We start from the raw sequence: 15,445 nt of genomic DNA, 5'->3' as shown, positions 1-15,445 counted from the left end.
TTTTCTAAGCTGCTTACAGATATTTGGCACAGTGAGAGAGAAGTGTACTTTCTGTGGCTTTGTGTCTGTTTTACCTCCAAGAATTATGGTGGCCAAAACATATCTCTGCCTATTTAACACCAGTGTTAATATACAATGCAATTACCACATGTATTCATGACTACTTTGGCAGAGCGAGGTACTAGTTGTAATGGAATAGATCCATTAACAATACAGGGGGGAACACACAGTGGTACTCCCACACTTTCTGGGCTGGGACTGGTTGATAGACAGACGGGGGAATATAATCTTTTCTCTCCCTTCTCCCCTCCCTCTCTCCCACTGCCACAGCTCCTCACAAACGCCTGACCAGTTCAGACTTGGATGACTCCACAGTCAACGGGGCCAGACCCCTGTCAGATTAGCTCGACCTTAAGTGAACCTTTTATCTGTATCTCTACAAAGCCAAACACACGGTGCTTACAGCTGATTCTACCTGCCTGGTGCTCATCCAGAACAAAGAACTTGACTGAACCAGGAGGCCCAACACTCAACACTAATCCTCCTCGACTACCTCAGCCAGGCAATCACTGAAGGTGCTCAAGAGCAGGGGGGGGTAAGACTGTGACATTTCACATCAAACTTTGAGACATACTTTGACATATAAGTTTGGACACTGTAAAGGAGGAAATACTGTGAAGTGTTTAAATGTTATTTATAAGAACCTGAGTTGAATGTATTTAATGGATTGGAAGAAGGTCAAACCAAATAGTTTCTCTGTTACATTTCTTGCCATTGTTTAACTGAAACAGATGTTTTGAATATTGTTTACCATATGACCGATCTATACTCTCATTATAATGCATCTTATAATATCTTTGTCGTGAAATCATTTAGTATAACTCTACTGGTGCCTTTTGAATAATATGCAGTTTTTAATGATACACTGTTTTGTCTTCATCATGAAAATGTGACAGATCTTTTGTTTTTCCATTTTTTAAAAATGTATTGGCCAATTTTCTTTGACTTTCTATTTTTCTGTTTCATACACTATATATTTGTAAAAACAAACAATAAGCACAAAGAGATGTCATCCTATTTTTTATGAAATACGAAGGAAGCGTACGCACTATGAATAAATCCCCCATGAATCTAAATATCTGGTTTTATAAGCGCACTTGATGTCCCCTTCATTTCAGAGTGAAGTGTTTGCTTTGCAGCAGCTGAGAGACTCCGGCGAGTCCCAACGGTATATCTTGTGCTTTGTGCTAAAATCCTCCATCGGAGAGAACAACCTATAGCCACATGAGACAGAGCTGTCCTCTTTTTAATTTACTGCTCCACTTCAAAGGCATAAACACAGCACCTGCTGTGCAAACATTCCTCAAAGTTGTACATAATCTTGTTTGAGCCGCATGTTTCGAGAATTTGCGCGCTACTTTGGGAAGGTACAGTTAGATGGTGTATTGTATGAAGCTGACCAAACACACTGAAACAACACTGAACATTCTGGCAGATATGAAGCCCTGAATGTGCCAAATGTCTAAAAAAGTCAAAAATATAACTAAATACGTCACTAAATAATGTTGTCTGTTAAAGCAGGTGTAAGTGTTTTATTAAAGTAAGTGTTAAATAGCTATTTATTCCAACAGTAATCACTGGTATAGAGTGTTTGGTCAGTAACCCCTGTCTCTCCTCCTCCTGCTCATATAGCACAAGAGAAAATATGTTACCTCGTATCCCTGCACACTTTATCCAATCAGGACAGAGAACTCCACGATGAGGCGATCCTGTCGGGATCCTCCTGTTTGCTGCCGTGTCTGGCGATTCCCGCTGTGTGTTCATGTGGTGATATAAAGAGGAGGGAAACTGCAAAGTGTACAAGAGGTTAACTAGAACGACTACAACGCTTACAGCAGCTTTAAATAATTAAAATGTGCATAATTGATAGAAAACAGAAAAAAACAACATTTTAAGCTGGATACTTTTCCTCTAAGCTCTGATGTGGTTGGTTTTTTTCTTTCTTTATCGCCAATCAGTTGATAAAACACAAATGAAATAAAGTAGAAATAAATTAGCATTTATTAGCGATTAGCATGCAACACATTTACAATTTCCCAATTGTCCTTACATTCATTATAATCCCTTTTTAAGTATGCAATTAACAATATGTGTTAATGTATTCGGTTATATTTTGACTTCACTGAGTCAGTTTCAGGACTCCGCAGCAGACTGTCCTTTGTCGTTGTAGAGTGATTTAAATGTGGTGCTGCTGTGGTTGATTACTCTCCAAAAAAAGCTACATTAATTTCACCATGTGGTAATAATTTAGTTCCACACCAAAAGTCGTTTTTTCTCTTGAGTAGCAGGGCTTTGAAAAACACTAAAAACAAGACACAAGTATGAATTAGTGAAGCTAAACTTCCACAAAATAAAAATGATTTAATGCACTTTTACCACATTCAAGCTTTTGGGCTTTTTGGGGCTTTGTGCCAGCCGAACAACACAAGTCCTCGTCTTTAAAAGCTTCTGCAGGTGTCTTTTGTTCAGCAGCATGTAATATTCAAAGAGAAGAAAAGGGGCTTTAATTGACAGCTTAGTAGTCTTCCGCCTTAATAAAAATCAAAGCTTATGTGAGTTTTGGCATTTTTGAACATATTCGCTACTAATGTTTTGTCTCATCCTCTGAAGAAACAGCATGTTTATCTCTTCAAATCATTTTCAAAAAGGAAATGGGATTGTATTTTAGAAGAGGAAAAGTTTTTTGTTTGACAAAGCCAAAAAACTAAGTGTTCCACATAGTCCAAGCAATTACAGGTCCAGTCTGACAAAAATTTGTCTGTGTTTTAGGAAACGGCGTCCTGAGGAAAGCAAAGCTCAACCAAGCTTAAAGCAAAAGTGAGCTGCGGAGCTGTGCTAAGCCTCCGCTCAATCCCTGCTTCCCCTCTTAAGTTCTAAGTACATTTGGAAAGCCGAGGTCCAGAGAAAATATTGAACAATTCTCGGAGCACATTGACTGCGCTGTGTGGTGACTCCTTAAACATGCTGTAGATTTTACATTTATCCATTGACTTGTGCTGGCTGGTTCAGTTAGGGATTTAGCTCTAAACACAGACGGATGTCGAGGTCCCAACTGGGCCACAAAGTCTCGTGGATACCTGTAGACTATGAAATTGAAAATTTAGGCCTGTTTTGCTTTGTAACTTCTGTTTCACCTGTCAGACGAGAGCAGAGCGAGCTGCTGCAATGACATTTATTCCCTAAACTTGTGCTCAGACCCAAATTTGAAGATAATGAGCAATCTCAGTTTGGCTTTTTCACGCCCTCATTCATCATGGAGTTGATATTTTCACATTTGTCTAAATAAATCACTTTTGGCTGGCTCAGTCACACTCGCAGACAACCCCCGGCTCCCTAATGTACTTCTTTATACTGTTACACATCCCCTTGGAAAGTGTCTGCTTATCTAAGCTGTATTAGGTTGCAAAACACATGCAAACTCATAGATCAGCCCGGCTGCTCCCAACAGACTAGTTTCCACATTTACATTCTGCCCCATCATTAGTCCAGCTTTACTCCACTTTGTCAGGTTGAGAGATGTTAATGAATAAATTCAGAGCTTTCCACTGGTTTGTGTTTATTTGTGTTTTCCCGCAGAGGAAAATACAGCCTCTGTGCATCAAAAAAAAAAAGAGTTAGTAATCTGCATTTGCACATGCATGAGAAAAATAACACACATCTGTCTGAGCTCGTCAGAATAAATTGCAGCATGACAGTCAAAGTTATTTAAAATGTGCCGCTGGTATTCAGATCCATTCAGAGCGACTCACAGAATGCTTCTTTCCCTGTCAGTATGAATGCAGAAAGGCTGGGAAATCAGGTCATTAGCAGGGTGATGCATGTTCAGAGCTGACATTCAACACACACACATCACATTCAGACGCATACACACACATTCTCAGCTCTTGAATACATGCAGTAGGTGGTTTGAGGAGGATCATGCAACCCCGCCTTGTTTGCAAATTGACCGAACTGCATCCGACTTGTTAACGTGCCATCCCTCCTCTCCATCCCCTAGTAACAGTAACGGTGAGAGTGCAGAGGGGCTGTTTAGTTGAATGTGTTAGTCCGCCTGACTCACTGATCCTTTATCTGACTGAGGTTTTTGCATGTTAGAAAGTCCCGACTATGGCTCTGAAAATAGACCCGCAGACCAAGTCACCCCTGTAACTAAATATTTGAGGGGAGACGTGACTACAGATGTTGTGTCAGGTGTGTCGCGTCCTCCTCATGTGTTGGCATCAGCTCTGACCCTCCCGTCTGTTCCTCCACATGCCTCGATCTACCAAACTTAATGACTTTCCGTATCATAGTACGCAGATACATTGAGTGTTTTCATGATAAACATGAAAACACTCAAAGAAACACACAATTAGAGCTGTGTAAATTGCAAAGTGAACAATTAATGACAATCTGTCTTAAAGCGGCTTTAAGTCAGAATTCTAGGTTAAGCAGAGGCGGCAGATTTTGACATACATAGGCATATTTTTCTCTAATGTAATGCTTTCCTCTCTTACGATGTCAAAAGACCAATTAAAAAGGAACCGGTTGAACGCTATGGAACACATTTGATTGCAATGTTATTCTGTCATTATTATTATTTTTTTCAGAACTAGCAAAACGACTATTTGACAGAACTACTGCAGACAAAAATAGAAAAAAACAACACAATAAAATCCACTTTGATAAAGTGGTACTTGGACATCAGGGGTAAACAGGCTGGTGCACAAGCACCCTTAGCTCCCCTCTACACATGCCTGAATAAAATCTCTCAAATAAAAGGGTCAGTTTGCCACAAAAACTCCCTGAAACATTTAATCTCTTTTAGCGTATCTAGTCATACATACAGTTTCAGTTGTACCGTGAGTGTCCAGAGATTTGAGATGTCCTTCTATGTTCCTGTCAGTGGAGTTACGATTGTGGTGCTCACAGCAGAAAGTGTCCAGACCGCTTTCTATAATATACAGAACAGACTTCCACTTCCTCAAGTCGTTCCTCAGTAGACCAAGTTATCACATGACCGACTGTATATGTAGAACTTTGGTCCAATTATAACTCGGGGGGTCAGATGCTGATCCTTGCATCTGTTCAAGGATGCTCTGTTGTATTGAATGTGAATGGTCTGCTTCATATTTACGAGCCATCCCATGATTTCTGCTCAGTTAGTCTGACGTAAGCCACAAAACACGGCTGAGATTTTTGGAAACAACCAAAGCAAATGGACCTTGTGTTCTCCTTCTTTCTGTTTGGACGCATTACTGCTGAATTTTTTTAAATGTAATTATTTTCAAGGCTGTAAGCACCACAAATAACAATCCATCTACCTCCACTGGCAACAAAAACCTTGTCTTTGTGGCCTGATTCAAGAGGGGTAGTTTAAAAAATTGAGTGAATCGAACCTCTAAATTCTTCAGTAAATGTGAAGCCTCAGATTCAGACGGAGGCCCAGAGGTGCAGCTGTTTCTTAAGTGTCACATGTGAACATTGTTGTTGCTTCCCTGCTTTAGATTTTTAACTTTAAACTGTCTGGTGCAAAATCAGATTAATGGCTCGGCTGTACAACAGTCCCTGCAGCTATTCAGGATCCAGTCAGTGTTTTAGCTCAGGGGCACTATCGCATGATGCATAATTTACAAGTGAGGCTGTAAACACAAGACAGCCTGTCACACAACATGCACATGCTCTACATACAACTCTTCACACGAATGTGGTGATTTCCTGAAGTTGAGGCTCATTGAATATTAGTCCACTAAAACGGCCATTAGTAAACACAGCAGCCCCCTTAGTGTTGCCTCTGCCTCTCACAGCCAATCAAACAGCGATGGGGTGTTTGCCACCGCTGCTCGCTGTTGTTATAGTGCTGGCGTAAGCCTCCGCGCAGCCACAGAAGCTGATTCCCATTAGAACAAACCTATTTGGCTTGCATTACAAACCCATTCAATCAGGCAGCCATGCTCTGCTTTCTCGTTTAAGCCCGGAGGCTGAGAGTGTATCCAGCCGCTGTCGTTCAATAAGTGAATGGGTTATTGCAGCTGAGTCTCGGTATCAACCTCATTTTCTCCTGGGCTCAGAAGAAAAAGAAAAAAAAAAAAAAAACATGTTTTCTGTGCAATTGTTGTGCAACAATTTGTATTTATAACCCATTTCAAAATAAGATGAAGTGCTGTGGTGTGTTTTCGCTCGTGGAATATGCAGCAGTCAGGGGTGAGGGGAGTGATTTCCATGTTTGATAGCTGGCAGGTGTGGAGGAGCTGCCTGCCAATTGTGATGCCAGAATGAACTCTCCTGGCACTGTGAGCGGGGAGGAGGGGGGGCTCATCTCGTCCTTTACGCCCCGCTCGAGTGTCATCACTTGTGAGGACCTGCGCTAAATCACATGCAGCAGCACGGCATAGACTCACAGCAGACGGTGACTGTTATGACCCAATTGTGAATTGACTCGAGTGACGTGGCTGTAATAGTTACAGATTGAGTGCCATTAGTTTTTTTTTGTTACTTATCATTCACTGCATCACATGAATGTACGATGAGCCTGCAAGTGGGGGGATGAGGGTTCTGGCTCTCAGGCCCTGAGGCAGAGTCTGGTCTGAATTTCTCCAGTTAATCCTCCTGTGTACGGTTCTTATTATACTTTTATTTCATACTGCGCTGGCTTTTCAAACCGGGGTTTGGATGAAATCTACAAAACAAATTAAACCTGCTCTTTGCAGCTGCTGCGATCAGTGACCAACTGGAACGAGCAGGAATAAAACTTGGCTAACTCGGACGGATTTGAACAGCTGTGAGAAAATTATGGTCGAAATTGGTTTGGTGAAGAAAAACATGATTACTGTAGACACAAAAACGCCAGTTTTCCCAAAAGTTAGGGAGATTAGAGCTGGATATTGATTTAAACTGTGAATGGTTAGACATGAACGTCTGTATGAAATAACGGTGATATGTGAAGGATGGAGTCTGAAGGGAAAGGTCACCTCCGGCACCCATGGCTCACGAGTCGTAGCTTCATCTCAGCTAAGATGAAAGTTGGCTCAGTTATAATGTAGATGTTATGTTGAGTTATCACTAAGTTAATATAGGTTGCACCATCAAACCCGTTCGTATGTAGACGTGGAACTGTCGTCGCTGCTGAATTCACCGACAAAGGACAAAATACTTTGCAATGGTTCGACCAGACTGACGACTGAAAGAGCAGAAACAACGAGACAAGTATTCCTCTGAGCAACAGTTCGACAAGGACATAAGGGCTCACCGGTCGTTGGTAAAATAAATGAGTAGTTTAGTTTCAGATTTAAGTAGGAACAGGTTCCTGCACAGTGATGTCTCTAACAGGCTGAAACAGGTGTTCACCATTCTTGAAACATAGAAATAGAAGATTGGTCCACGATTAGCACTACTGGAACTGGACAGTAAAGTATCATCCGAACATATTCAGTCTCACCACTGAGCAGGCTGCAGAGGGCCCGAAGAAAAACTGCTTCACCAAAAATATACAGAGCCCACAATGCACCAGTGACATTCAGAATCGACCGAGGGTCACTGACGCTTTTTCTGGACCGGAAAACAAATTCAAATCGAAGGTATCTGTCAGGGGAAATGATAACGACGGTATTCTCTTTTGTCATGAAACACTGTGTGGAAACTCAGATCAATGAATTATTCTGCTTGTGGGCCAAAGCTATTTCAAATGTGAATAACACGTCTGGTGTCTGAATTACTCTGTTTTAACTGTGTTTAAATAGCCACTATTGTAGTAAAGAAGAGAAACATCTGCTAGACTTTATAACAACAGTCATTAATAAATGGTAACTGACAGTTTATTAATCTTTAATTAACAGTTGTGTTAATTAAAGAACAGTTAAGTTATGTTACAGTTTGTGATGCTGCAGCGACTGAGCTGATTGTTTCTGATGTTTAAGACATTTAAGTTTTAATGGTGCAAAAAACTACTAGTTTGAAACTAGCTAAGCTCTTACCAAGTGTTTAGGGATTACTTTAAAGGGTAACTCAGTAACTAAGTGTGCTTACAGGTTTGGGGAGTATGGGTAATTGTGGGTAATGTAGGCGCCAGGTTATGCAAAGCAGTATACTTCTGTATAGTTTAAAAACAAATGCCAGAGATATCACCTTTTTATTTCTTCTTCTTTTTTCCTTTTCAGAGCCTGGTGCCTGCATTACCCACAATGCAAGAGTGACAACACAGAGTGACATCACTTAGTTCATCAGGTTTCACGCAGCTTCCTCTGGAGCCACTAAAGACTTTATACTACTGATTTCAGACCTGTAAACACGCTTTAATGTGTAAAATTGTCGGAGTCACCCTTTAACTACAGTCATATTACTAGATGGTGTAATAATAACAGCGTAACCTTGTCTTCGTTGTTTCTGCACACCTTATATAAATCGTGTTTTCACCTGCTGGGACCGAGCTGAAAACCATCCAAATAAAGCAGATGGATGTTTTTCAAAGTTTTTATATAACCAGCAAACTCAATTAAAAAAAACAGATTGTTATTTGCTATGACCGGCTCGCTGGAGGCGGAAAGACCTCATGCAGATTTCAAAACAGAAATATGAGTGTGGTATCAGGAGGGGAGTCACCTTTTACAAGCAACGTTGATCTCATGCTGCAGTTTAAAAATAAAAGTGCCAAAACAGGTTTTTTTGGATAATCTTGATGAAAATGTGACACTGGAACTTTCTGTTTTTTGATCTTTATCACTAAATATATCAAAACCAGCTCAAATCCAAGTTGATTTTTTTTTATATTCAAACACCGCAGCATTCAGAAAACCCACGTCAGACAACCTCAACAATTATCTGCCACCATCTCTCACGATCAGGTCAGATTTTATTGCAGCGTTTTGCCGCAGTTACCTTCACATCAGCTGAAATGAGTTTGAAGTTCACTCCAATCTTTTTGCTTTTTTGCAGATCCCATCCCGCCTCTCTTTGCATCTGGTCTGAACGAGGCAGGGCTCGGGTCGGGGCTGTGGGCTGCGCGGGGACCGCGGGGGAGCGAGGCTGCCGCAGAGACACTCATTGCTTCATTGGGATTCTCGCTGGATCCAATCACACTGTCAGGCTCGGGCAGGAGGCCTGTCTCCCTAGGTACTGGATACAGCACACACACAAAAACACGCACGGCACACACTCTCGCAGAGGCTTGAACATCACTCGCTGACACATACAGATGGAGACGGAGACATACAGTATAAATGTGCGCCCACGTACTCATGCGCTCATACGCGCTCTGTCTCGATCCTCACAAGCCTGTTGATGGTCTTGACTGCAAAGCAACAGTGAGGCAGTGTTTTGGTGTGCAGCTCAGGCTCTCCGCTCGCTTTCACTCCTGGATTCTGCAGCCTGGTCTCATGTGGGGGAAAAAAAACCTGCTTGGATCGAAGCGATAGTGAAGTGATAATCCATCCGTTACATATAAGTTATATAGTAATATTAATCTAATGACAAATTAAAGGGGCAGTGTGTAGTTTTGGAGAGGAAATTCAAACTAAGAATTTTGATATTTACAATATTAATGAGGTAATAATGCAAACTCAGATGTGAAGTGAATAAACAAGCCGCTCTCAGAGGAAAATAAGGTCCCAGAACACTGTTTGAAGCTAGAAAGGTGGCAGGGTCCGCCACATATAAACAGAGTAAAACAGGATGAAATTGTCCTTTAAGATTAGTTTGTTTATTCAGTCATGAAAACGAACAGAGTTTGTTTAGGAATAAAAAAATCGGTCAATGAGGATCTTTTCTCTTCTGTTTAAAATGTCTTCCCCCCAAAAAACTACATAATGCACCTTTAATGTCACCTAATAGATGCATTTTGCCAAAATTACTCAAAGTTCCAGCAGATTTTGGTGTTCAAAATGCAAAACTAAAACTTTCTTACCACACATGCACTAACATAGTACATCATATTTTGCAATAAATACCCTCAAGTGTAAAAAAAAAACCAAACCCCTGAGCTGCCAGACCTGGTCCCTAGATGGCACTGTGTCCACTAGGCGAGAGAGCAGCCCTGCTGTTTATCATGCAGCTGTGACAGCCTGTAAAAAGCTTTTGTCAGTGGAACTGAAGATTTAGAGGCCAGATTAGCGCATTCATATCTTGGCAGTTAATTAGGGCTGAGGAGCTAACTGAAAGCTTTGGCTGCTGAGTGATGGAGCGGAAGAATAAGAGGAGGTGTGCTCCCTGCAGGAGGGAGACACGAGAGTGAATCAAGTGCACATATACTGTATACACCTGACTCTTCTGCTAATGTATCACCATGTGCACCCACTGAGACACATGAATATGAATGCTTAACGCGTGTGCAACCACTAAACCTCGTCTTTCTGCGAGCGTGTGAACTTTGATGTGGCTTAAGCACGTCTGATGTGCACACACACACCTGCACACACGGACAAAGACAGACACGGGCTTCATTTTTGACGTGTGTGCGCATGTGTGTATGTGTGCGTGCCCTTCATAATGCTGGAGTTAAGGTCAGCGGGCTCATATTCTACCTGTCAGGACTGATCACCATCGCCTTCACAGCTGCTTTGCTTCGGGTCCGTGGAGGATACAGCATCTCTCCTGAATCTTTACAGGGAGCAATAGAAGAAAAAACAAAAAACAAAGCTGCATGTCTACAATCTATACAGGGGGAGCCATAAAACGCTTCAGCTGCAGACGCTCCCAGTGCTCAAGGTGTTTTACAGCATCCTGCCTCAGTGCAGGAAGCAACAACAACAGATTTCATCTGTAATCAGTGACAGAGCGGATGTATCGCTCCTACAAAGCGGCTGTTTATTTGAAAGGGAAAAACACGCCATAAAGCGTTTAAGTGGAATTAACCAGTTCATTAGTTGAAGTAAAATTTCATGACAGGTCAACTGTCAGCCTTTAAATGCGTGAACGGGAGCCGAGCTGCTCCCCCCCCGGGTTGGCGTTCCCGAGACCCTATACGAGGCGAAGGCAGAGCTAATGCAGTCAAACACACAGAAATCCATTTGGAAAAGCCATTAGCAAATGTAAATTGTTTTTTCTGTCAATTAAGATATGAATTATCCAGCCGACATCAGCGGGATTGATGTAATCTACTTCTACTAATTTGACTAAAAGGAAAAGTGGTTGCTACACATAAAACACAATCAATAAACTTTGTCAGCCAACAACTGTGTAAGCAAATGGCTTGTGAATATCAAATGGATACGTTTCCTCTGCTGGCACCCTGCTGCTGTAAATCTGAAAGTGACTAATGGTCGTGAAAACAGCAGCACCTCACTGTTTCGGGGTTTATGACCATAAGCTTTACAGGAGCTAAATGCAGACTTGTTTTCTCCTTTCCAGAGTTCATACAGCTCTCATTTGGGGACTTGAATTCATTATAGTCGTTATATTAATTGCTAATGTATGTTTATTTGTTATTTGGGGGAAATATTTGTATTTTCTGTTTCTTCTGGAGGTGATTTATGCTGCAGTTATTATCCCTGGTGCTTGTTTCTTTTGTCTTGTTGTGTTAAGCAGAATTTCCTTTTTATTTTAATCTCTCACCTCTGAACTGTGGAGAAGGCAATCACATTTTTTTTTACCAGGATGTCTTGCACTGTATTTTCCATTAAAAATATGCAGTTGATTCTCGGTGAATTTTAAGATTTATTTGGTTGTTGTCTGAGCGGCTTCCTCTCGATGTACAATCCCACAATTAGCCTCAGAGATTCATATTCAGATGCGGCGTTGTGAAAGACGTTCATCGTGTCTGACGGACGCCCCCTGATCCCGAGCAAATCAGCTCTGACAGTTGAGAGATAAAGGTAGAGAGGTTGGACCACAGGTGCAGCTCGAGGCTCAATTTACAAAAGACCAGATAGGTTGATGTCAAAAGATTTCAAAAAGGGCAGTCGGCTGAGAAAGGGACTAATCAGGGACGGCAAATGGCTCCACGGCTTCACGTACATTGAACTGTTTGAAATATCTTCAATCGAAGTCAGCACACCGTTAGCCTACACAGCCTTTGACTGAGTCTTTGATACAAATGTTGTGCCTTCTTAAATTCGCAGGAACAACCGCAGAATGAGTAGCCCGAGCTCAAGCGTCAGCTGAAGCTAAAACTACATTTCCTCACACATTTTTCTTTCACTCTTTTCTGTAAATGGAAAAATGAAACCTTGGGAATTAGTTATTACACGTATTAAATGAGTGAGTAGCTAAATCCAATCATCTAAACAAGTTTTAGTAGCTGCCATTTTCATCTCGACTACAGTGGATTACGTGCAGTTTGCTGAGCTTACCCTTAAATCACAAATTAAATGTCCCACTTTATTCTAATTCTCAGGCAGACTCTCCTGTAGCCCTCCTGTGTTTCCCTCCCTTGTTACCTATTTGTGGGAACACACTATCCCTCTCTTCTGAGCAGTTACCTGGACTTATCATCTGGGCTCTGTTGTTAGTTTCAGCCTAAATGGTCCCTTACTATGCTCATTTCCCCCCTCTCATACTGTCTACTGCAGCTTTATTCATCATCTGAACACTACATCTTAGTGCTGTCACTTTAAAAGCCTTGTCCGCTCTGATTGGTCTTTTCTCACAGGCCTGAGCAGGCACCGCACACCTCATCACGATTACAGAAGCCCTGACGGCTCATTTGAAGGCACAGTTTCTAAAGACGTGCTATGTGAATTTCTCTGTGGATTGAGCCTTCTGATAATCTCAGTATTTATAAAGCAGCTGGACCTGCATGTAACTCTCACTTTCTACAATATGGGACCTTTAAATTGTATTATTTTCATTTCAAAATAAGATGATCAAACCTCTAGCAAACTGGAAGAAAACATTTTTTTGCCTCCTGTGAGGATTATCGAGAGCAGTGTGTAGGTTCTGTGAGAAATGACTGTTTTGGGGTTAAAATTACATTCATTAAACGTTATAAAATAAAAGCGCTGCTGCTTTATCAGCCGTGCAGGATGTTAGCAATCCTGGAAACTTCAAAGCTTCATTAACTGAGCTGAGCTTGGTCATTTTGGGAGAATGGAATCAAAATGTTGAGCAACTGAACGCTCCATTATATTCACAAGCTGGTCACATTCTCTGTCTGCGGTTTGTTGCCAGGGTTCAGTCAGTTTTTGAGCTTTTTTCGAGGTCTGCTGCGGCTGAAAACTACGCTGGTGTGAGTGATTATCGATGAGCTACAAAGACGCTGAAATGCTTGTTAGAGCTGAGAGGAACTGCAGAGTTGGGCAATAATTCTCCGTCGGTTCGTCCCTGTGAGCGACCGCTTTCACATGTTCAAGTTTGTTAATATAAAAATATTGACAATAGCTGCTTTAAACCCATTTTTATCATCTTTGCTGCTCCTCTTGTTGCTGCTCTCTGCCTCCGTAGGCTAGAATATTGCAGTAAGATGTGTATTGGATGTCAACGCCTGCCAAACTGAAGGTTGTTTTCTTCCACATTATTTTTTTATCGTGTGGATCTATGCAGAACAAACTTCCACACATTTTTTGGCGTACTGAAAAAAGAAAAAAAAACGACTCTGTGGGCTCTGCCTCAGAATGTAAAAAACGGTCCCACAGTAGAAGAAATCCCTGCTGGCCTGCTTGCTCCCGTTGCCTGTGGCAGGATGAATGAGTTAATATGTAGTCATTGTGCGAGCTGGGTATACTCACACACGCTGCTCTGATATCCTACATCAATGGGCTATTGCAAGTTAATGACCAGCTCTGCGAAGGCCCATTTGCACGAAATATGGACGGTGTAAAACGGGCTGGGAAAGCAGGTGCTGCTGCCATTGAGTAGCTCATAACCCGGCCATATGGTTGTGGAGAATCTCATTTGGCTGTGCACTCTCACAAAGGCCTGACTCTAAAGAAAACCCAAAGCCATTCCTCTGCTGTTGTGACGACTCCGGACCCCTCTAATAACCGTTTTCACCACCACTCCCTTTTTTCTCTTGTTGCATCGATGAACAGTGTATGAATTTGCATAATCATCTATAGGTAAATGATAGCGTTGAGCCGCTCTGCTCCGGGCTTCATTTGAATGGAAATGATACCACTTTTTGATATAAAAGGAAATCACTGAAGTGATGGCAAACGGATGAGAAATTCTGGTTGGGTGAGTAGTTCTTCGCCACAGATGGTTTTCTACCTCCACCTCCTCGCTGCGTCTCCTCCCGCTCTTTACACCTCAACACGGTCGAGTGAGTGACGGTCAACCCGCAGTCCAACATCCATAAAAAAAGTTTGGGAACAACATTTTTTTTATTTCTGGGAATTGTTTGGAGTCAAAGGAGCATAAGACAATAATAATTAACTGGTCGAAAAAAGCCAAGTACCAACACAAAAAATCAAAGTGAACATACACACTGACTGATTCTGCATGAAAATGAATGTGAACAAATAACTTCAGCAATAAATAATGACATAAAAAAAACCAAAACAACATATTGCCGGAAGAGAATGTCGTAAAAATGAGACATGAAATTAAGATACACAATAACAAAAAAAGAAAAGAAAAAAAACAAATGCAAAAAGACGAGCAGACGAGAACATTGACGTCAGTTGTTTTTTTTAAAAAAAGAAGAAAACAATAAAAACACCTGTAAGTCAGTAAGGTGCTAGCAACAGATATCCAAATCCATCATAATCTGTCTTTATTCTCTTGTCCTGTTTTTTAAATTTCCAATAAAAAAATAAAGAACATGATGAAAGTAAGTTCAGAATAAGGAGGAGTCCCTAGTACAAGATCTGAGGGAGGTGTTTTCTATTTGATTGACAGCTTCCCATGGTCAAATATTCATGCGACTGAAGAGAAACACCGTCCAGAAAGACTAGACGTCTAATCTAACAACAGTTGCTCCCCGCCTAAACAAATGTTCCTGTGCACATCATTTTTTTATTTTTTATCTCCAGGCGTTCCTGGCAAAAACAATAAAAATGATATTTTTTGCTACAGCAGTAAAATCAAATGAGAATGGTTCGTCTATACAACAAGAGGAGTTAACAAAACCAACAGAAACTTGAGTTTTCTGTACAATATTGACCTGCAAAGCACAACGGCTATGATGTAATAAAATATGTAAACATATTTGCTGTTTTTGACACAGTCGTCTGTGACAACAGATAGAATCACACTTGTTCACACTGGAGTAAGTCTTGAGCCTGGATCTTCTCCTTTTTTTTTTTTAAGATCGTGACGAATAAATCACGACACAAATTATGACAATGCATTTTTTGCCACAGCATCTCAGGAAGTGTAATGAAACCTGGACGAACGGAAAAAAAGGAAGAAATGAAATGACAGAAAAGAAAAAAATGCTATCAGAGATTTAAAATTCAGAGAAATAACAATGTGTTGTGCATTTTGCCTGGTGGATCCACTCTTGCACGCTTGAACACCATCTTGAATTTGGATGCCA

At 41.2% G+C, this 15,445-nt stretch overlaps 1 protein-coding gene across 1 annotated transcript in view; it reads left to right on the top strand.

Moving 5' to 3' along the window:
* LOC141017606 (centrosomal protein of 128 kDa) overlaps positions 1 to 998 on the top strand; it is a 40,474-nt gene extending 39,476 nt beyond the window's left edge. The window contains exon 25 of the mRNA XM_073492310.1: positions 331 to 998. Coding sequence (XP_073348411.1) covers positions 331 to 404 — 74 coding nt within the window. The 3' untranslated portion in view covers positions 405 to 998. The remainder of the gene's footprint in view (positions 1 to 330) is intronic.
* The last annotated feature ends 14,447 nt before the right edge of the window (positions 999 to 15,445 follow it).

Source organism: Pagrus major, chromosome 22 (genome assembly GCF_040436345.1).
Source record: "Pagrus major chromosome 22, Pma_NU_1.0".
Lineage (NCBI taxonomy): Eukaryota > Metazoa > Chordata > Actinopteri > Spariformes > Sparidae > Pagrus > Pagrus major.
The sequence above is the reverse complement of the archived record's forward strand: the minus strand, read 5'-3'. Positions and strand labels throughout refer to the sequence as shown.